General features: G+C 42.8%; 1 protein-coding gene across 1 annotated transcript in view; it reads left to right on the top strand.

Moving 5' to 3' along the window:
• Positions 1-23,310, top strand: part of NWD1 (NACHT and WD repeat domain containing 1) — a 62,730-nt gene extending 39,420 nt beyond the window's left edge. Inside the window, 8 exon segments of the mRNA XM_032465351.1 lie at positions 2,531-2,739; positions 5,215-5,487; positions 10,015-10,105; positions 12,844-12,998; positions 14,288-14,564; positions 16,294-16,844; positions 18,571-18,676; positions 19,608-23,310. Of these exon segments, the coding sequence (XP_032321242.1) occupies positions 2,531-2,739; positions 5,215-5,487; positions 10,015-10,105; positions 12,844-12,998; positions 14,288-14,564; positions 16,294-16,844; positions 18,571-18,676; positions 19,608-19,909 (1,964 nt within the window). The 3' untranslated portion in view covers positions 19,910-23,310.
• The last annotated feature ends 211 nt before the right edge of the window (positions 23,311-23,521 follow it).

The following is a 23,521-nucleotide window of genomic DNA, read 5'->3' as shown; positions in this document are numbered from 1 at the left end:
TAAATCAATTCCATTTAAAAAAGTAATAAATACTCAAAGCTCATCACTTTCTAATTATTTTACCACACTCTACTCTTTTCTTCTTCCTTCTTTCCCTGAGTTTTAATTAATTAATGTAATCTTTATTGTGGTATGATTCCTATACAGTAAACTACACATATTTCAGATGTAAAATTTGATGAATTTTGATAGATGTATATACCCATGAAACCACTACCACAATCAAGATAGCTAACATTGCCACCACTCCCCAAGAGGTGTAAATTTCGAATTCCCAATTTATCCCTTCCGACCCCCTTTGCCCCCTGGTAACCGTAAGTTTGTTCTCTATGCCTGTGAGTCTGTTTCTGTTTTGTAGATGAGTTCATTTGTACCACATTCTTCTCTTTCTTCTTGGCTATTGTATCCGTGTGATGGAAGTGGTGTTCTCTGACCATCTCTTCCTAACTCCGTGTACATATATGGTTATATATAGTCATGTAAGCGTGTGTGACCTATTTTTTTTTTTTTTAGTTAACATCACATTTTGCCTCCTTGCATATCATATGTACGTATATATCTAATTCATTTTAACAATGATAGAGCATCCTATGTATGGGGGTATATTACAAAGCATTACCATTTATAGAAATTTTGGTTAAAAAAATACCCAAATAGCAAGAAATAAAGATCACCCCCAATACTGCTGGTGTATGAATTCTAAAAAAGTAAAATTCCCTTCCTTTACTCTCCCCTAACCCTTCAGTCTTTCCCCCTGGAAGTGATCAGTGCTCACAGTCTGTTATATGCTACTGGCGGCTTTCCCCTAGGCTTATGCAGACACAGCTCTGCACTTCGAGATTTTGCCAAAAATCACATCATGCTATTTCCTATACCGGGCTGCAACTTGCTTTTGTTACAATAGATTGTAACAAGGTGATGTAGTGGTTGAGAGCCTGGGCTCTAGGCTGAGATCCTGGCTCTATTACTTATTAACCATGTGGCTTTGGATAGTTACTATAGTCAGCTGTGCCTCAGTTTCTGCATCTATACAATGGGAGAATAGTAGTACCTCATAGAGTTGTTATGAGATTAAAGGAGGCTAATGCATGTCAACCACTTGCAACTATGCTTGGCACACAGAAAGCACTCAGTAAGTATTTGCTATTGTATTAATTATTATTATGATGATCAGGTCAATGTATATGTATGTACAACTGTCTTATTATTTTTAATGCCTGCATAATATTCTTTACATGGATGTAGCACATTTAACCAACTCCCTTTTCATAGACAGTAAGTTGTTTTCAGTTTTCATTTTATGCAGTGTTGCAGTTAAAGGCATTCTAGGGGGAAAGTATAGCTCAGTGGTAGAGTGCACACCTAGCATTCACGAGGTCCTGGATTCAGTCCCCAGGACCTCCATTAAAATAAATAAATAAATACCAAATTACCTCCCCCCTCAAAAAAATTAAGTCATTCTACATCTTCACACACTTACAGTATAATTTCTGTAAAACACATTCCTAGAAATGGGATTTCTGAGTCAAATTGTATACACATTTTTCATTTTCCCTCTTTTTCTTAGCTTTTTATTCTAAAGTAATTGTAGAATCAGAAGTTGCTAAAACCATGCAGAGAGTTCCCGTGTATCCTTCATCCACCTTTCCAGGATAACAATGTCTTGCCTAACTATAGCATATTGTCAAAACCCAGAGAGTACACATTTTAACTTTCAATAAATGTCACCAAATCACCCTTTTACAAATTTATATCAACTTCTATCCCATCAGCCGGATATGAAAGTAACTGATTTCTTGTATCTTTGCCAGTACTCCAGTAGTCAATCCATAAAGATTTTGTCAATATGATGGGTGATATGGTATTGGTGTTCCATGTTGGATTTTTGTGATTACTACTGAGATTGAGCATCTTTTTCAAATGCCTATTGTCCACTTGTACTATTGCTGTAAATTTCTTGTTTATATTCTTTGTCCAATTTGTGGGTAGGTTATTTAGATTTTTCTTGCCTGTTTGTAAGAACTCTTTGCTTAATAAGGAGGGACTCCATTCATCTGTTATACACTGCAAATATTTTCTCCCAATGTGTATCTTTCAAATACATTTTATCCTCCTGACAATTTTCACTTTTATGTAATCCAATTGGTCGATCTTTCCCCTTTATGGCTTCTAAATTTCAAGTTTTGCTTAGAAAAAATATCTCTCCAAGATTATGACGTCTTCTCCTCTAACTTTACCTTGTTTTTTTGTTTGTTAACTTTAAATACTCCTTGGATGATGTTGAACTTTTGTATCTCTGAGTGATCTCTATTTATTACAATTCAACATTTGGTCAATTGATTTAATCCCAACCAATTGTTGCATTCAGTTTAGCTTTGCCACATTCCGTGAATTGTAATCTAGATATGTTCGAATCTATCCATCTTTTCTTTGGTAAACCAGGGAATTTCCAAGCCAATAGATGTTTTGGTAGTTGGAAGGTCAAAATGTTCCCAGCTAATATATTCTCCCTCACCCTGGCCTGCTGCAGGAGAGGTGAGATGTGTGAAAGTGTTTGCCAAAGGGATGCTCGCCATCTCTGCCTCGAAGGACCATACCCTGCGCTTGTGGAACTTACTCTCTGGCCAGGAGAAATTCACCATTTGGGATGGAGGCTCAAAAGATCCCACTGAACCACAGGTCTGGAGCCTTCATGTGGATGAAGCAAAGAAGGTTGTGTATTTGGCATCTAGCTCAAAGGTAACAAGCATTTGCCCTGTTTCCAAAGAAAAGCTGAGACCAGAGCATTCAAAGATGGCATAGAATGTTATAAAAGGGAGGCGCTCCCTCCTGCAGGGCAAGGGGCTGTAAAAAGAGGTACACAACCACTTGAGAGGGTGCTATAAGGAGCTTCAAACCTCATAGTTGGGTTAGATGATCTTGATAGTTCTTTCTGACCCTAAGATATGAGACCTTTCATCTTTTTTCGTACAGTCACTTTAGTGCTATAGATTTCTCTTGGAGTACTGCTTTACCTGCATCCCATAAACTTTGATATATTGTGTTATTTACATTTGGTTCAAAATACTTTCAGCACTTCCCTTTTGATTTCTTCTTTGATCCATGGGCTATTTAGAGGTGTGATGTTCATTTCCAAATGTTTGAGATGTTCCCAAATAACATTCTATTTTTTCCCCCTAATTTAATTCCATTTATAGGATGTGAATCCTTTCAAATGTGTTGAGACTTATTTTATGGTCTCTCTTGGTAAATGTTCTACATGCATCTGAAAACAATATGTGTTCTGCTGGGTTATTCCATTATGTCAATCATAACTTTGTAATTTGATCACTTTACAAATAGAGGCATGCAATAGAATAGTAGGTTAAAGCATAGTAACTAAGGCACAGGGAAAAATTTGTTTCTAACTCCCAGATGACATATTTGCAAACTGAGTGATCTTGATCATATCACTTCATGTCTCTGCCTCAATTCTTCATCGACCTCATGAGTAATGACTATAAAACACTTGGCATAGTGTTTGGTACATAGTAAACACCAAATAATCAATAGCTATTAATTATTCTGTTTTATTAATTATTGGTGTTTGTTAACATAACTAATATTGGTAGCTTATAAACTATGCTGTCCAGTATGGGGGACCACCAGCTGGATGTGGCTACTAAGCATTTAAATATGACTATTCTGAATTAAGATTTGCTGTAAGTACAAAACACACACTGGATTTCAAAGACTCAATATCATAAAAATAATATAAAATATTTCAGTAACAATTGCATATTGATTACATGTAGAAATGATAGCATTTGGATATATTGGGTTAAATACATTATATTATTGAAATTGATATCATTTGTTTCTTTTTACCTTTTTTAAGGTGGCTAATAAAAATTTAAGTCACATGTGGCTTGCATTATATATTTATTGGATAGCACGGGCTTAAATATTACAGAGGTGTTGGTTAATTTCAAAACTGATTACAAAAATCAGTTTTGTTATCAGCAAAAGTGTGGAGTACACAGTAAAGAAATAATACATAATATATAATTGCAAAGGTAACCATTATTAACATTTATATGATTTTGCTTTATGTGGTGTGTTTGTGCATGTGTGCATGAAACAAAATGAGGATAAAACTATATATAAGACCATAAATGCAGTTTTATAAACTATTTTCATTTGCCCACAACCTTAAACATTCTTCAAAAACAGCGTGTTTAGTGATTTTATAAAATTCCATTGCATGGCTCTGCTGTAGTTTATTTAACTAATCCCTCATTACTGGTCCAATAGGTTGTTTCCAGTTCTTTGCACTTGCAAATAGCTGAGGTAACTTTTCTTATGCATATATCTTTGTATCTCTCCTTATTTCTTTAGTGTAAATTCCACAAATAGAATTAATGGGAAATGTTTACCATTTAGATGGTTACTGCTGATAAAAAGATACGTTTGGAGGGATTAGATTAAAGATGAAACTTACTTTAATTATTAATCAGTAATTATTTGGAATGAACATATAAATGAATGCACATGGCATGGCTTTTTTTTTTCTATTTTTTTAAACTTTTTACAAGGACCTACTGTATAGCACAGGGAACTCTACTCAATATCTTGTAATCATCTATAATGGTAAAGAATCTGAAAAAGAACATATATATATATATATATATATGAATCACTTTGTTGTGCACCTCAAATTAACACAACATTGTAAATCAACTATACTTCAATAAAAACCTTTTTTACCTTTTTATTTTAGAGTAATTGCGGATTATGGAAAAGTTACAAAGATACTAGAGAGATTTCTGGTATGCCCTTGATCCAGACTTCTCTAATGTCACCATCTCACATAACCAGAGTACATTTGTCAAACCCAAGATATTAATATTGATTATTACTATCAACTAAACTCCAGGCTTTATTTGGATTTTATCAATTTTTCCATGAATGTCCTTCTGCCATTCCAGGAGTCAATCCAGGATACCTTCCCCATCTTTTTTTGGACTGGCAATAAAATTCATGAAATATAAAAAGAACAGATCTTAATATAGCCTATACTTTGTAATAACTTTAAATGGAAAGCAACCTTTAAAAATTGCATACATTTTTTAAAAATTTGCAATGACAGAAAAATAAAAAAATAACAGGTCTTGCATTCGACTCTGGAAAACTTGCAGCCTAGGTCATGTCTCTTCCTTTTCGGCATTTCACTAGGTCAGTGCTTGGAATCTGGAAACTGCAGCGCTGATTTTCCGTATCCTGGGAGATGCCTCTGACCCCTGGATGTTCACAGCAGCGCTGACTTCCCAGGCCATGCTGCTGACCGTGTCCAGGGGTGACGTGGTCAGTCTGTGGAGCTCAGCCACAGGAAAACTGCAGAAGAATCAACATTTGTCCAGCGTCAAAGAAGAAACACTTACCTGTGGGGTCTCGGTTCAGAAACAAGGAAAGATGGTGATTGGGTTCAGCAAGGGCTCCATCTCTTTGGTAAGCAACTTGACTGAATGTGATGTCAACTTTAGCTCAGCCCCAAAGTGCTCAGATGTCCTAGAAGTTGGGAGAAACCATCTCATCTTTGATCTTTTAAATAAATGACACTTTGCTTCATAATTGTAGGGATTTGCAGTTCAGTGCCACCCAGGAAACATCTATTGGTGTTTCCTGGGGGCTGGCCAATGTGGATAATTGTTGATGCTCAGTCCTGCTGGGGATGCTCTGGGCAAAAGTGTAGACCATGCATCAGAGCTGTCCCCTATGAAGAGTCATGAGCTGGGGTTCTACCCACCACCTCCATTAGAGGATGGGTGAGGGCTGCTCCCAGGAGCATTAACACAGGGACCAAGTGTGCTGGAGGGATGGGGTCAGAAAAAACAACCCAATGCAGAGTTGCAGGGGTGCAGTAAGCAGCTTCAGGAACAGAGGATACATTGAAGAGATATGGATGGGGCACCAAGAGTGAGTTATACGGGAGTCTTAGATGAAGGAACACTGGCACCACGCCAGGCACTCAAGGCGCTGCGGAAGTACTAGTTCAACCACACCCTCAAGGAACTCAATCTAAGGAGGGAGCCAGGCTCCCCAATGAACTACAGCCACACTAAGAGGATCAGAGTGTTTTCAGTAAAAGTAGAAGTAGTGTGTTCTCGGTTGGGGGAAGGAACAAACACTTCTGAAAGAGTCAACCTGGGAAGCCTCCCCTCAGGGAGGCAGCCTCAGAAGAAGGATTTCCAAGATGAATAAGGGAAGACCGAGGGAATGAGGGATATTGTGGTAGGGAGGTAGGAACTTGCCTGGAGTTATTGGGAACAGAGAGGTAGCATGGAAATCTCATATGATCTGTTGAGTAGGTGAGAGTTGGCGGAAGGGAGGAATATGGCCACGAAAGAATCTTCCCAAAGCTCTACATTTCTGGACCTCATGCCTCGTAGCCTCCCTGAGCTGTCAAGGCACCAAAGACGATCATGAAAGACAACCCAAGTCTTTTCATCAGACCTCTCCGTTGCTTCCCTTTACTCCTTCATCCACTGATTGTCTTCAGTAATAGACTTCAGCCTCGTGAGGAACTTGGACTTCAGGGTCAGACGCACTTGAGTTTGAAAATACCAGTCCTGCCTTCACCTAATTGTATTCTTGGGCTACTCAGCCCTTCTTTGAGCCTCAGTTTCTCCATCTGTAAAGTGGAGGGAGTATGGCACCTCCATCTGGGACCACAAGAAAGGATGGACAGATGGCCACCTGTTCAGGCTTCCAAGCAGCAGGGGCAGGGTGGGGGTGTTAAGATAACACTGGAGTGAATTGGAAATATGGTGCTGGCTAAGCCCAGATTTCTCCTTATGTAACTTACCTTTGCTGCCCCATCCCTAGCCCCTCAATCCTGAAGGCCAGTCTGTTGGTCCCAAGCCTACTGAATGCCTGTTGGTTAGGAATGCCTGTGGTGCTCACCTGGGCACACATCACTTGTAGGGGGCTCCACAGGCTTTTCTCCCACTGGAGCCCCTATTTATGGCTTGGGCATATCTTGTGGTTCTTTTTATGGTCAGAGGATGCTCTTCAGCAAGAAAGCATCAGGAACTTTGAGGAACAAGATTTATTACTTACAGGTCCTGGAGGGTAAACAGCATGCAGAGACTGAAAGAGGGAGTGAGTGAACATAGACTGGGGGCTGGGCCTTTGTTGGGATCTAGGGTGGGGTGCCTAGCACTTTGCAGATTTACTTTTAACTAGAAAATTTAAAACATATGAGGAGGAATTAGGGTGCAGGGAGGGGAAGGCAGGATCCCTCAAGTGGTTAGTTATCTAGGTTACCTAGGGTTTTCTGAAAGAGGGACCTTCGTGGGTGGGGCAGCCTGGTTCCTTATCTAGTTGTTTTGCTAGCAGCGGCCAGCATGTTTATTCAAGCTGGACGTCTTTTGAAATGGATGCCTCACTGTAAAAAGCTTGATGTCAGGCACTTGCATTACAGCTGCACACCTGTGACTCTCCACCTGGTTGGGTTTTTTTTTTTCCCTGACTCCCCTTCCCCTACCAATACACTTCGCCTTTGGGTCAGTGGTCCTGAGAGCAGCCTACACCCAACCTCTAATGGAGGTGGTGGATAAAAGCCCAGCTCCTGGGCCCTCCGTGGGGGAGGCTCTGATGCACGCTGTGTACTCTCCCCCAGAGCATCCCCAGCAGGGCTGAGCTCCGTTTGCCCACATTGGTAACTGGCTTGACTAGCCATGTTATTGGCTGCCTTCCCTTCCCTGTCTCAATTCTCCATTCTCTGCCAGTGTTTCCTGGGATCAACTCCCAAATAAACTAGTTGTCCTCAAATACTATTCTCAGTGTCTGTTTCTGACAGAACTCAAACCAGATTCCTGGCAAGAATGTAAATTGGAGCAGAAAGCTACAGGCAGGACTGAACGATAATCCACAGTACCCCAAGAAACTGGTGCTCAGGCTGCAGAGACTGCAGTCCTGTTATTTGGAAACTGGTGGCTGGGCTGTAAGAAATAGGGGTCTCTAGAATCTCACCAGTGCTCAGATCCCAGCCCTACTGGGCGGAAAGACTTGATACCACCTTCAAAATATTTGAAGACAGTGGTAAAATCAGTTCAACTAAAGATGCGATCAAACCCAGGCCCACCTGAAGTACAAACTGAATTGACTCAGACTCCTCCACATTAGAGGCACAACAGAAGGAGCATCTCCTTTTCTAAGGGGAAATATTATTTAGGCTTTACTCTCCTTTTATATACAATATACATCATGTTACAAAAATTATGACATAGACAAAGAAGCAAAAACAGGACCACAATCAAGAACAAAAGCAACCAATAGAAGCAGATACACAAATGACTCAGATGTTTAAATAATCAGGCAAGAACTTTAAATTATTTAGGATAAATAATAGAAAAGGTGAATAACAAGTGTAAACAGATGGGAAATTTCAAAATTTCAAAATCAAAACTAGAAAAAAAGGAAAAATGGAAATGCTAGAAACAAAAAAATAGAATTTCAGAAATAAAGAATTCATCTGATGGACTTCAGAGAAGACTAGTCGCAGCAGAGAAAGATAGCGAATTAAAGATAAACGAATGGAAATTAGATATACAGAAAAAAAGCAATGATGGGGGAAAGAACAAAACACCTGAGAATTACGGAGCAATGCTAAATGATCTAACAAACAACTAGATGAATTTTTACAGATAATATGGTGATCAGTTATGCCAACAATTGGAGATATATGTCTGCAATACTAACCTCTGACATCTGACTTAAATAGTCTAAGGAATTCTGCGTGCTGAGAGAAATAAACATTGGTGTGCAGTTATTCTTAGGGTAACCCTCAAAACAACACTAAAATGTAGCTGCTGCCATTATTTGTATGTTACAGGTGAGTGAACTGAGGCACAGAGAGGTGAAGTCATTTGCCTAAGGTCACACAGCTGGGAAGTGTCACAGACAGGGTTTGAACTCAAGCAGTCTGGCTCTTGGATCTATGCTTCTAAGTGCTTGACATCCAGGGCCAGGTCCTTCTTTGCTGTGACGACTGTCCTGTGCATTGTAGGGTGTTTGGCAGCATCCCTGGCCTCCACCCACTAGATGCAGAGCATCTGCCATCATAACAAGCAACAGTGTCTCTAAGACATTGCCCAGTGTCCTCGGTGGCGAGGGGTGGGTGGTGGTGGAGGTGGAATCACCCCTGCCCCATTTGAGAACCACTGCCCCAGACACATTAAGTGAAAAAGCAAGAAACTTGCAGAACAATACCTATGACGGATGGTGGAGAAAAGAAGGCTTGTGTAAATGTTCATCTACACAAGTGGATTCTCAGCAAACAGACAACAGTTCCTTCCAGGGAGAAGGAGGAATGGCGAGGAAGGTGGGGAGATGCTCATGGCACACTCTGGATGTTTGTTTTTTTAATTGTATACCGTATTACTGTTTAATACTTTAAAGCTTTAAAAGAATCACAATTTTTTAAAAAATTAGCAATAACAGCCATGTAGAAATTCATTTCCTCCTTCCCCTGCTTAAAACAAAAACAATAGCAAAAACAAAAAAATCCCTAAAAACCTTCCTCTTAGGTCTGAACAAAATCAGTTCCTTTCTGCAACTCAGGAATGGGGAGAACGGTATTGTCCTCCCCCGGCTCCAACCTATCTCTGGATCTTCTTTGAAATTCCAGCACCCCTGTAGGGGCAGAAAACTAGAACGCTGGGATGTTCTCTGGGCCCCTGAGTTGGTTAGGACAACAACAACAACAGTAATAATAGTAGCTGCCACTTTGGGAGGGCTGACCATGTGCTGGAGGGAATCATCCTATGCACTTTTTAGCCCACGATACCCTGGGAAGCAGTTCTGATATTATCACCCATCTAACAGATGAAGAAACTGAGGCAGCCAGGGGCTAAGGAATTTGCTTAGGATCACAGAGCTGCTGAGTGGCAGAGCCCTGCGTCAAATTCAAGCTCTTGACCCTGAACCCTTAACCCTGTGGAATGCTTGATGGGCATCCTTGATTCTGCACAGGTTTCCTCTGAAGGAGACAGCCTGCTGGAAAAGCTTCCAGAAGCTGTGGAGTTCCTGGTGGTCTCCGAAGATGAGTCCCTTCTCGCTGCAGGTAGAGTTTGGATCTCACTGGGAGTCATGAGGCGGCAACTCCGGATTAGGTTGGAAGTGGAGAGGGGCTTGGGGAAAGGGAGAAGTGGGTCAGTAAACTTTTTCTGCCAAAAGCCTCATGGTAAGCATCATTGCCAGTCTCTGTTGCAACTACCCAACCCTGCATTTGTGATGAGAAAGCCGTCATGGAGAGTATTTAAAGTGAGTATGGCTATGTGCCAATAAAACTTTCTTTGTGGATGCCGAATTTTAAATTTCATATCACTTTTATGGGTTATGAAGTAGTAATCTTATTTTGAGTTCTTCCAAGCATTTGAAAATGTAAAAACTATTCTTAGCTCACCTATAAAGATTGGTGATCAGCCAACTTTTGCCCCTGGGGCTGTAGCTTGCCAACCCCTGTTCTGCGTAAATCTCTTAACCTTTTGGGGCTTCTGATCCGTTTTCTTTGAAATGAGAGTAGTTATCCCTGCTGGATAGTCATAGGGATAGAGTGGGGCTCGGGGAGAGGATGGAGTACACTCAGCCCACACAAACCCTGCTTTTAGGAGCTTCCAGGCTAGCAAGAAAGATGGGCAAATAGGTAGCCCCAAGAAAGAGTGGTTGGTACTATGACAAGATAAGAATCAGGGGCTATAGGAGTATGTGACAGGGTTCCCTTCCTTAGTCTGAAGCAATCAGGGAAGGCTACCTGGTGGAGGTGACCCACAGATGCTTCAAATCCTGATTTTAAAAAAAATTTAGAGGAGTTTTAGATTCACAGCCAAACTGAACAGATGGTACAGAGAGTTCGATGTACCCCCTTGCTCCCACTCACACACAGCCACTCCCAGTATCAACATCCCCTACCAGAGTGGGGCATTTGTTGTAACTGATGTATCTGCATTGGACACAGCATCCTCACTCAAAGTCCATAGTTTACGTTATGGTTCACTCCTGATGTTGTACATTCTGTGGGTTTGGACAAATGTCTGATGATACGTATCCATCATTATAGCATCATACAGATTACTTTCACTGCCCTTAATCAGTCTGATTTTTACAAAGCCATTTCCAGGGGCCAAAGACACTCCAGACTAGAACTGTCCAGTAATGCAAACTACAAACGTGAGCCATGTTTATTAGTGTGAATGTTCTCATGACCCTATTTTAAAAGGTAATAAGAAATGGTGGCATTTGTTTAACAATATATCTTTTTTTTTATCCTAACACCACTGTGGCTTTTATATATACAGATAATTTGTCTATTTAATATCTATTTTCTTGTTTGAAATTTAAGCTCTTGCAACAGGAGTTTTGTTTATCCTTCTCACTGCCAAATTCCTAGCATCTAGAATAGTGTCTGATGTATAGGAGGACTAAGTAAAAAAAAAAAATGTGTTTTAATGGAGGTACTGGGCATTGAACCCAGGACCTCATGCATGCTAAGTGTGCACTCTACCACTGAGCTATGCATACCCCCCAACAATATATCTTCTTTAATCCAATAGGTCCCCAAACCCAACATGAAATCAGTATGAAAAATTTAATTATATATTTCACATTATTTTTTTTAATATTCTTGTGTGAAGTTTTTGATATCTGGCATGTATTTTATACTTACAGTTCATCTCAGTTTGGACCAGCCACGTTAATAGCCGCATATGGCTCACGGTGACCACACGGGAGAGTGCAGGTCCAGTAGAGTGCTTATGTTCCAAGACTGACTGATGGATGATTGAGTAATTTATACCCTCCATCCTGTTTCTGAAAGAATTTCAGGTGGCTTAAGTACGTGTAAAATAGAGCAGCACAGAAAACAGGAAGAAAAGACAAATGACAACGAGGATAGAAGCACAAAATAGAATCAGGACTGAGACGAAAGACATTGAGGATCTCAATGACCTAGAAACCTGTTACAGCTGATTTTAAAGGGTGGCTCTTTCCAGCAGCCAGTGAGAAAAAGGAGCCTCAGCAGTTTCCCCAACCAGTTTTGGGAACCAGCCTTTGCTTGGGAGCTGTACCTCGATCTTAACTTAGCTAAGATCAGGCAAGGATTTCACTGAAGTTTCATAAATAGAATTGCAGTTCGGGGGTCCCCAAGATCACTTTCAGGCTTGATGGTTTGTTAGGACTCACATAACTCAGGAAAGCCGTCCCATTCACAGTTAACAAAATCAAGGTGATGGTAGGACTGGTTCCCTCCAATGTCTCCAGAGAGGTTTTTTGGGGTTTTTTGCCTATTCCAGCTCCTGCCAGGATTCCTTGGCTTGTGGCCACATCTTTCCAGTCTCTGCCTCCGTCTTCACGTTGCCTTCTCTGCTCTTTGTGTCTCTGTGGCCATTTTTTTTAATGGCATCCAGTCCCTGACTTCATTGCCTTTATTACAATTGTAAATCACTTTCTTTTCCTCCCTCCCTCCCTCCCTTCTTTCCATCTTCAAAATACATTGACTCTGTGTCCAGCTTTACGCTAGGTTCTGGGGGACCATGAGCAACCCAGAGAGGCAGAAGCAGCCCTCTGGAAACTCACAGTCTTGTGATAATAAATAACTTGACTGTTTTCTGGGAGATCATTGATCACTGTTGCACCGCCCTCCCTGCCAACTGGAGGCTCTTTGAGGATGGGAGCCTTGTCTGTCTTATTCACCATTGTTTTCTTTCCACCTGCATATAGTAGGTGCTCAGAAAAAATCTTTGTTGATGGGATTGCATTATTCTCAAGGAATAAAAGGTATAATCCAAGTCCCTGCCATTTTAGGTTTTGGGAGATCCGTGCGGATATTCTTGGCAGACTCACAGGGGTTTCATCGATTCATGGCCACAGACCTTGAACATGAAGACACAGTGGAGACGGCTGTTTTTGGTCCTGAAAATAATCTGATTGTCACTGGGTCCCGGGATGCACTCATTCAGGTCAGGAGGAGATTCCCAGCCCATCAGCCTCACCTCCACCTCTGGAACAAAAAGTAGGAATCTTTAGGGATCTTCTGGCTTCAAAACACAGAATCCCTCAACAACTAGTGTAGGCAGAACAGGGCAGGTCATTGGGAGGATATTGGGGGAGGGATCCCCTGGGACCCAGAGACAGACCTGGGGGGAATTACCAACATAGTCAACAAAGGAGAATTCCCACTGAACCTCAAAAACTGGGAGGATTTTGGCCTTTAGTGTGGAGCAGGGTTTGGGAGAGGGAAGGAAAATTTCTGTTAAGCTCAAAGTTCCTGAGGCTGGGGAGAAAAGCACGTGAAAAAGTAGCAGTTTTCCAACCTTCTAGTCTTAGGACCTCTCTAGATTCTTAAAGATTATTGAAGACCCCAAGGAGCCTCTATTTATGGGGGTTATATCAATATGATTTGTATATTTTTAACAAATGATCTATTTTGGAATTGTTTTAGGATTTACAAGGGCTTTGCAAGGAGAGCCCCGAGTTCCCATGCATATATCCAGTCTTCACCCAGCTGCCCACCCCATTAACCTCTCACATCACCTCGATTCCATTATCAAAACCAAGAAATTACCATGGGGACAATATTAGTGACTCATCTACTGACTCAGATCCGATTTCACCAGTTTTCCCACAAATGTCCTTTTCCAGGATCCTGTATTGCATTTAGTCTCTGCTGATAATTGCCATATAAAAAGTTTTAAATGACAAGACCTCAAAATACTTCTCCATTAATTCGTTAATATAACATGTCAACAGAATAACACACTTTTATGAAAACAGCTACATTGTCTGAAACCAACAAACAGAAATAGTGATAAGAGTGTCATCGTTGCACATTTTGGCAAATCTTTTTCTTGTCTGGCTTAAAAGAAGACAATTGGATTCTCATATTCAATTCTGCACTATCCTATCTGTTGTGATAACGTGTTCCATAGCTTCTGGAAAACGCCACTGCTCACTTGTGAGAGTAGAAAAGGCAAATGACCTCTTAAATTATTACAAAAGTTATTTGCTTTTGTGGAACTCCCTGAAAACCCCCTTTTGCAGAACCACCTGGTGGGTACCCTCCAGGGATTCCCCAGAACACACTTTGAGAACTGCCATGGTAGCTGGATAGTGAGATGTGGGGAAGCTTGAGGGGGTAAGAGATGTGAAGGCCCTGGAACTGCAGCCTAAAAGATTACCTTAGGTGGACAGATGAGCTTAAGCCTATTTCCAGAAGAAGACAGCTCTGCCCCTCTGCTTCCATCCTCAGGTGTGGAGTCTGTCAGAGCAGGGGACTCTGCTAGACATCTTGGAAGGCGTTGGGGCCCCTGTGAGCCTGCTGGCCCAGGGTGGGGCCTTGGTGGCATCTGCTTCCCATCAGTCCTCATCTTTTAAAGTCTGGGATCTCACCTATACTCAGAAGCCGAGGGCCTCTACCCCATTTCTGGACCGCACAGGCCTCACTGCAGTGTCACACAATGGAAGCTACATTTACTTCCCTAAAATTGGGGACAAAAACAAAGTCATCATTTGGGACCTGGCAGAAGGTTTGTAAGATCTAAGCACAGTCATTTGTATGGGTAGGAATTGAAGCCCCTCTCTTGGTCTGTTTGGGCTGTTATAACAAGACACCATAGACAGGAGGTGGTGGGGAGATTAAACAAATGCATGTTTCTCATGGTTCTGGAGGCTGGAAAGTCTGAGATCAAGGTATTGGCAGATCGATGTCTGTGGAGAGCCCACTTTCTGGTTTGCAGTTGGCCACTTTCTCATTGTATCCACAAGTGTCAGAGGGCAGAGAAGGAAGCAAGCTCTCCTGTCTTTACTTACAAGGGCACTAATCCCATTCGTGGGGGCTCCACCCTCATGACCTAATCCCCTCCCAAAGGCCCCGCCTCCTAATACCATCACATTAAGAAGCAGGATTTCAACATGCCTTTTGGGGTAAGACACATTCAGTCTCTAACACCCCAACTCCGGTCATGTTGAAAGTGGCCAATAGAAAATAAGACCATCTGATTTTATTAATTTCCCGCAGATGGTAAGTGACTGTCTGGTTGTCAATCCCTGTTTAGTTGAGGCTCCCCTGGAGGCAGGGTGTGTGATGAAGATACCTGTACAAGTGGTGTGTAGACGGAGCCCCCAGGAGAAACCCAAGAGGGAGTAAGAGAAGCAGGCTGAGCAGGGGCAGGACTGTGCAAGGATGGAGGCTCAGCCTGGTCCCATGAGGAACCCTGGAGCGTGAATTGTACCTCAGGATTGTCCCATCTTGAAGCGAGGGGGTCAGCCTTTTTAACTCCCATATCAGGCAGTCACTGGCCTGGTGCCATCCTGGGTGGTGGGCACGCCCCCATCCCCCAGGCATTTCCAAATGAGGTGCTTCCTTCACTCAGTGGCTGTGGGAAGCCTTAGATCTGGTAAAGCTGGGTGGATGAAGGTGTAAAATTTCCTCATTAATGATAAAATAATATGAGAAAAGAAATGCACGCCCAAGTTCATGCATCCAGGGATTTGGCAGACATTTGTTCAGTGCTAGCACCGGGCGGAGCTCTGGGAGTTGGCCGTGAGCAAGACAGAAGTGCCTGACTGCTAGTCCTGGGGCAAAGCAGGATCCTACGAAATAGAGCAATGTGGAGGCAATGAAGTAGGAGTCGCAAGCCAGGGCCAGTGAGCCACATCTGGACACACCCATTCATTTACATATTACTTGTGGCTGCTTGGGGGCTACAACAGCAGGGTCAAGTGGTTGTGGCAGAGAGCAGACAGCCTGCAAGACACAAATAATCGCCCTTCTGCCCTTTATAGAAGTCTGTATAGGAAGCGATTTGGAGGAGAGGTCACGTGAGGCCATGAAGCCCACTGAAAGGCACATACATCTGTTCTGGGGGCAGTGAGAAGTCTTCCCAGGGTGTTAGGCCTGGCAGCGAGATGCTGCAGTTTTCATTTTTTAAAGCTTGGATAATTGGAGGTCAGGAGGGGAAGCAGGGAAACTAACAGTCACCGAGTTGAAGAGTATGGTTGATGAAAGCATTTTTAAAAATCCTTAAAAATAGGAATCAGCCTTCCCATGATCTGTTCTTTTTTAGGGGGGGAGGGGATAAGGAGATAATTCGATTTACTTATTTATTTATTTGTTTGTTTGTTTGTATTTTTTTAATGCAGTTACTGGGGATTGAACCCACGACCCTGTGCACGCTAAGCATGTGCTCTACCTCTGAGTTACACCCTCCCCACCCTCCATGATCTGTTCTTGATGTGCTTTTCTCCCCATGACAGGTGAGGAGCAAGATGTCCTGGACACCTCCAATGAGGTCAGGTGCCTGGAGGTCGCGGAACAGGCCAATCTCCTTTTCACGGGCCTCGTTTCTGGGATCGTCCTGGTGTTCCCCCTGAATTCCAGACAGGATGTGATGTGCATCCCCCCTCCGGAGGCCCGGAAAGCCATCAACTGCATGGCTCTTAGTAAGGACGAAGGGCACCTGGCCATCGCCTATGACAGCATGGTCCTGGTGCTGGACATCAGCCCTGGGGACCCCTGTCCGGTCATTGACGGGCCAACATACACCTTCTATACCCAGCTGCCCGACACCATCGCCAGCGTGGCCGTTCTGGCTGACTACCGCGTGATCTACGGCATGACCAATGGGGACCTCTTCCTTTACGAGTGTGTGAATTCCAAGGTGTTCCCACTGGAGGCCCACGGGAGCCAAGTCACCTGCGTGGAGGTCAGCCACAAGGAGCAGCTAGCAGTCAGTGGGTCCGAAGAAGCCCTTCTGTGTCTCTGGGACCTGCAGGCGTGCAAGTGGAAATTCGAGATGAGCTACACGGTGCGTGGCCTGCCACACCACGTGCATGCTAGGCCCTGGCGTTAAGACACTGATGACAGGCATCATTTATTAAGTGCCCACCATGTCCCACTGACCAGGGTCAGGACTAGGGTGAGTCAAATGAGAGGTCCTCCCCTCCAGAGCAGAGTTTTAGGGGGTGCCAAAATACTCGTCAATCCAGAGAAATGATATTTTAGCGTGATGTTTTAAAAAATCAAAATAAATCCAAAAAACCTATGAAGAACAAAACATCAACCTTTAAAATAAAGGCAAGGTCCAAATCCTTCCGTGGCACAGCCTTGCCTCACTCTCCTCACCCTAATCCTGACTGGCCATTCTTTCACCCAAAGGTTTGGATGGTCCAACTTATGCCAGGCTTCTTTCTAGTGCTGAGGAAGCAGCTGTAAACAGGGTATCTCACATCTCGGAGCCACGTTCTAGTGGAGGAGACACTGAGCTCCGTGAAGGCAGGATTTTTGTGGGTTTGTTCACTGAGATGGCTCCAGTCCCTAGAAGAGCCCCTGCCTGATAAATGTTTTGTGAAATAAAAACAAAGCAACAAATATACGATGAGTTGGGGTGCAACAAGTGTTTGAAGAAAAATAGGGTAAGACAGAGGGGGTAGAGAGTGGCAAGGGCTGCTATTTAAGAAGGCCAAGGAAGTCTGGTGGAACAGCATTGTAGTTAGAAGGAACAGCAGCTGTGAAGGTTCTGAAAAGGGAAACCGGTGACTCCTTTGCATACTAAGAGTTTGCACTATTCATCTCTTAAGGCGTTATTATAATTCTTGTATCATTGTGATTAAGAGCTATGTTATATATTTACATACTCACACTATATATTATGAAAAATAAACATATTAAAATATCATTCTATAATTTAATCCTCACAACAGTCTTGTAAAATTGATGCTATTATTCCAGTTTCTCAGAATCAAAACAAAGATCAGCATTTTAGGTTGCAAGACATAAAAATTGTTAATAAACTAAGGGAGACAATCTTGTAACTAAGTGAACAGAATATGTGTAGTTTGAGCTTAAAAAGCCTTCATCCCACCTGACTTACTCTTTTTTATGAAGCCACTATAAAGCTGAGAGGTAAGTAATCGTTTGCCTTTTTGAGATGAGAACTGTCACCACAGAAGTTAAACACATAGCTTAAAAAAAAACAACTTAATTTTGGAACAATATTAGATTTACAGAAAAATTGCAAAGATAGTACAAAGGTTTCCACCTACTCGCCACTCACCAGGTCCCCCTGATGTTAACATCTTAGACTAGATATACTAACTGGAGTACGTCTGCTAAAACTAAGAATGTAACATGGGAACAGTATTGTTCACTATCAATTTTATTGGGATTGTACGCTTTTCAATGAAGTAACTTCTTCTGTCTAGGATCTAATCTAGGATCCCAAATTGCATTTAGCATCTAGCTTTTCATTAAACACAATTGGAGCTAATACTTGTATAACCGAGCTCATTGGTGAAATTAAATCCCGTAATTCCCACTCTCCAATGCAAAATGTCACTGACTCGCTCAATCCAATCTCTCTGACGATATGTTTTGGTCCTGGGAATATCAGTGCTACCCATCTCTCCAGATTTTAACTTCATCCATCTCCCCAAGGGGTGCTTACAAGTTTGGCTTCCTACACACACGCCTTGGGGCTGGACTCCTGGGAGTCTTTCCGTCTGAAATCAAGCTCACGTTGCCTTTTTCAACAGAATTCTTACTGCAGAGGAGTCCAATGTGCTTCCTTCTCCAAGGATGACAAGTATGTCTATGCAGGCTTGAAGGATCGCTCCATAATCGTCTGGAGTGTGCTGGATGGTGAGTCTTTTTGCTTTGAGGGTAGGACTGAACTTAGATCTGACAATGAAGGGCCCTGTTCTGGGTCCTGGCTGTTAGAGGGCCCTGCTCTGTCCTCCCCTAGCTGGGTCCCTCCTCTTAGGGAGGTATCTGCAGTCCCAGGAACAGGCCCAATTGGAGCTATACCTCCTCTTCTAGACCCATGTTCTGGGTACCCAGAACTCCAGAACACCCTCCCCATCTGGCTCAGAGCCCTCTTTCAGGTGTGTGTAGGCCTCTTCCCCAGATCTATCCTTCTGAAAGTGGGCTGTGTCCACAGTGTGCACACCCCCAAGCTCAGAGGGTGGGCAAAGAGTAGTGTGCGTGGAGTCTGGATGTGTGAGCTGGGTGGGGGTTCACACGTATGTATCTGAAGCCCCTAGGGGTGTACGATGGAGCTGGATGTGAAAGAGAAGGGGGCAAGCTACAAACAGCTAGGGGCTGGCTATCCCTCACCATTACATTCTGGTATGGAACCGAGGAGCCCAAGAATCCTCAACCCAAACTTGGTAACAAAGGTGCTGGCTAAAAGTCACAGATGGCTAAGAAGGTGAGGTCTGTGAACTGTGGCCGTGAAGCCCATCCTGGGCAGGTTCACAACCTCTCTTCCTACTCCTCCTCCAATAAAAATAATATTTACTCAGTTCACTCTAGGCTGAAACTGATACTTAGCACCTGACATGCATGATATCTTCAGATCTTCAGAATTCCCCTCAGCAGGGAGGTTAAGTTATCGTTCCCATGTTGCAGATGGAGCAAGAGGGACTCTGAGAGGTTAGATATCATGCCTAAGCTAGTAAGGGGCATAGCAGGGATTTGGCCCCATGCAGCTAACTCTTGAATATGCGAGATTAGATATCTGTGGCCCCCTTTTTATCCTTTGTGCCTTCCCCTCCTCCCCCTCCCCCCACAGGCGCACTGCTGGCGGTCCAGTTTGTCCATGCCGTGGTGAACAGAATCATCCCAACCTCCAATGGCTTCATTGCCCCCAGCAGACATGGCTATCTCATCCGTGAACGTTTCCAGTGCCCTTCATCAAGAATCTCACAACAGGACCCTCTCAAGAACTTCAAGAAGGCAGTGTGGATGGTCAAATCTAGGCAGAGAGAAGAGCTGGCAGCTGCTGCAGGAGCACTCCAGGACTCGAGATCAGGGAGTGCCCAGGGAAACGAATCCAAATCAAACAAACGCTCACAAGTCTGCCTGCTAGTGTAGAAACCCCTCATGGGCTCCAGTGAGGTTCGCCCCATTCGATCTGGCTGAAGAAAAGGGAATGAATGTGTTGCTGTATATCTGGACCCAAAGCCTCCAATTATGTGATCCAGACCTTGCTTCCCACCATCATTCTACTCTTCTCTCCTCCTTGTCAGCTCCATTCACAGACCTTCCATCCCCAGGTTAACAACATGACAGCCAAGTTCAGTAGAAAAGAGAGTTTCCCTTACCCAACAGTTTGAACCAAAGTCCTGGCTGAGTCTGTTAGCTCCAGCTGGCTTACACACACATCCTGGAACACAAAGCTATCTCTGGGGAGAATGCAATACTCTGATTGGCGGGCCTGATCCAATTCCCGTTAGGGCTGAGGATGGAGTCAACACCGCCCAACTCTGTGGACTGAGAATGGGAGAGGCTATTGCCAGAGGGGAAACTGGAGTGCTGGTATCTGGAGGCCAAAGGGGGAAAGATGGATGTGAAACCAACCAAACCACAAACATGGACCACAGAGTTTTTCAGTTTATAATGCTCCAGGTGCTATGGCCTGATCCTTCTCACAGCCCACACTTCAGGGAGGGCAGGAGTTTCTGTGTCCATTTTATAGACAAGGGAACTGAACGTTGCAGAGGTAGCTGTGATTTGCTCAAAGTCACGAGCCTGAGGTGCAAGAGCTCTGAGAAATAAGAGCCCAGAGCCTCCCTGTCCCGATCCTTGTTGGACCACCTCGCTCCGATTTTAGACTCAGAAGCATGACCATCTATTCCACGGGTACCACACTCAGATGCTCCTAGGGGCCAGTGAGTAATCTAGATGATTGCTGTGCACCTGGGTGGGCAGCAGAGAGTGATGGTGACAATAGGAACAGGGCACTGCTCTGTCTTGGGTGGACATGGGTATCCTGACTCTTCCTCAGATCCGCCACAGGGAAAGCATCCCAGTGCCAGAGCTTCCTGTTGTCGTAAGTAAAGCCAGAAATCCAGCCTTTTATGAGAAATGTTCCCCCACCACTTTTTTTTTTTTAAAGCTGGTGATTGGCTCAGATTTACATCTATAGGCACATTTGGCCTGTGTGTCTCTAGTTCATGAGCTGACTCATGACCCAGGCTGGCATTAAAACAGGAAACCTGTTATCATTCTTCCATCTCTACTCCCTGGCTCCCAAACTTGGAGGATCAAGATGCTTTTTATCTTAAAAACTGGAGGCTCTTGGAAGCAGATGGGAAGAGTTGCCGACATCTCTCTGCCATGCTTTTGGACCATCTCCACCTTGTGCAAATTCAACAGTCCAGCTGTTTCCGTTCTGCTTAAATGGCTCTTTCTTCTTTGCGTGCTGCCTTCTACAAGCACCGCTTGCTTCTGGGGCTGTTGCCCCAGAGAGTCCAAACCTTCAAGGTGCTATTCCTTTTCCTCTTCATTGGAATTCCAGATAGAGTTTCAGAAAAAGCAACTTTAGAAATAGAGGCTTTTGAGCTGGATGTGACCCTACTGACAGTCTCATTCAGTCATTTTTCAAACTAGGGTTCCAAGGAGGGCTTTGGTAGTTCTGCAAATTTTAGCATCAAATTCCATTTTTAAAAATATTTTAAACTTTAAATTTAAAGTGCACATTGGGGGAGGGTGCCTAGATCAAGTGGCAGAGCGCAGGCTTAGCATGCACGAGGTCCTGGGTTCAATCCCCAGTACCTCCATTATACATAAAAATAATAAATAAATAAATAAATAAACCTAATTACTTCCCCCTGACAAAAACAAAAGTAAATAAATAAATAAAAACAACAATTAAAAAAAAAATAAAGTGCACGCTGGGCAGCAGGTTTTAAGGTGTTGGAGATAACTAACGTAGGGTTCTCCTGCCATCTGCATTTAACTTAGATTGTGAGGGGAGCCCTTGACAAAAACAGCCACTCTGCCACCATGTCTCTGTGAATCAGGGAGTTACCCAACGCAGAAATAAAGTGGATGTGACTGAGTATGATTTCAGTTACAACTTCTGGCTTAAAATGTGTGTACAATTGCTTTGTACGTAAATACGAATTTGAACATAGGAGAGACATTTTTACTAATAGAAGTCTACTCTATACTGTTGCTTACGTTGGGTGGGGTTTTTGTAGTGAGTTTTCATTTGAGAAGGAGTTTGGTAGCTATGACTGTTTGACAAGCACCGTGCTTTGCTGTGGAGTGACTTGCCTGAGATCTCCCAGCCCTGACGGAGACAGGGTGAGAGCATGGTTATTGTGCTAACAGGACTGTACTGACATATACTGTCCAAACTGGGACATTTTTGAGAGTGAAAGGGAGAGCTCTTAACAATTATTCCGAGACAACTTCAATCAATTGGACTGTCCCAAGACAAGTGGAATATAGAGCCCCTCTAGCTACAGCAGGAATTCATTTATGTTAAATTCTTGAGACTCTTTAAATTGAGATATAAATGACGTATAACATATCAGTTTCAGGCATACAATATAATGATACAATATTTGTATGTATTGTGTAATGATCACAATAAGTCTGGTTGACATCCATCACTACACATGGTTACCATTTTTTTTCTTGTGATAAGAACTTTTAAGACCTATTCTCTTAGCAACTTTCAAATATACAGTACATATTATTAACTATGGTCACCATGTTGTACATTACATCTCCAGGACTTATTTATCTTACAACTTTTTTGGGGGAGGCGGGGGGAGAAATCAGCTTCTTTATTAGGTGAATACTTAAATAATAATAATACACATTCATGGTAAGCAAATCAAATAGAACAGAAGAATAAGGGCATAAAGGAAAAATCAGAAGTAGGGTGATCACAGTGACCCTGTGTACCAAGGACTAACCCAGTTAAAAGTGAGAATCCTATGTCCTGATAGTCCTTCTGTCACTGGCAAATCAGGACAGCTGGTCACCCAAACAGCTCTTACATTCCCCAGTCCCTCCCCCTAGGAATGTACCTTTTGACCAACTTCACCCATTTCACACACACACACACACATACACACCCACATCCTGCCTCTGGCAACCACCATACTGTTTTCTGTATCTATGAGTTTGGGTTTTTTTTAACTTTAACTTTATTTTTAAATTCTAGAGATTTTTAAATTTGTTGACTTAAAAGCTTAAAAATATTCAAACCCACAGCAAAGTTACAATATTGAGGACAAAAAACACACAGTTACTCATTCTCGAGATTCCCCAATTGCCCTGTCACAGCCAATCTCCTGCTAAATCAGTTCAAGATCAGGGCTGGGACAAGGGTGAGAAGAGTGGGTCACTCAACTCAGACACAAAGTTTAAGAGGCGCCAAAAAAAAAAACCAAAACAAACCCTCGACCTTCAAGATAAACATTGTATTACCATACTTTTTAAATCAAAATGAATAAAAATGCATGATGAACAAAATATCAACATTTTAAATAAAAGCGTGATCTGACCTTGCATTTGCACACTTTCCTCACTCACCCCTCCCTTATTGCAGTCCTGGAGATTTTAAGACCCTTCACCCCCTAAATAACTTCAGGAGGCATCTCTAAGGATTAAGGTCATTCTCCTATATAACCCCACACACCTACCAAAACTAACAGTCATTATTTAAAGCTTTCCATAGGCATCCCC

Source organism: Camelus ferus, chromosome 22 (genome assembly GCF_009834535.1).
Source record: "Camelus ferus isolate YT-003-E chromosome 22, BCGSAC_Cfer_1.0, whole genome shotgun sequence".
NCBI classification, from domain to species: domain Eukaryota; kingdom Metazoa; phylum Chordata; class Mammalia; order Artiodactyla; family Camelidae; genus Camelus; species Camelus ferus.
This window is presented reverse-complemented; position numbering and strand designations above follow the sequence as displayed.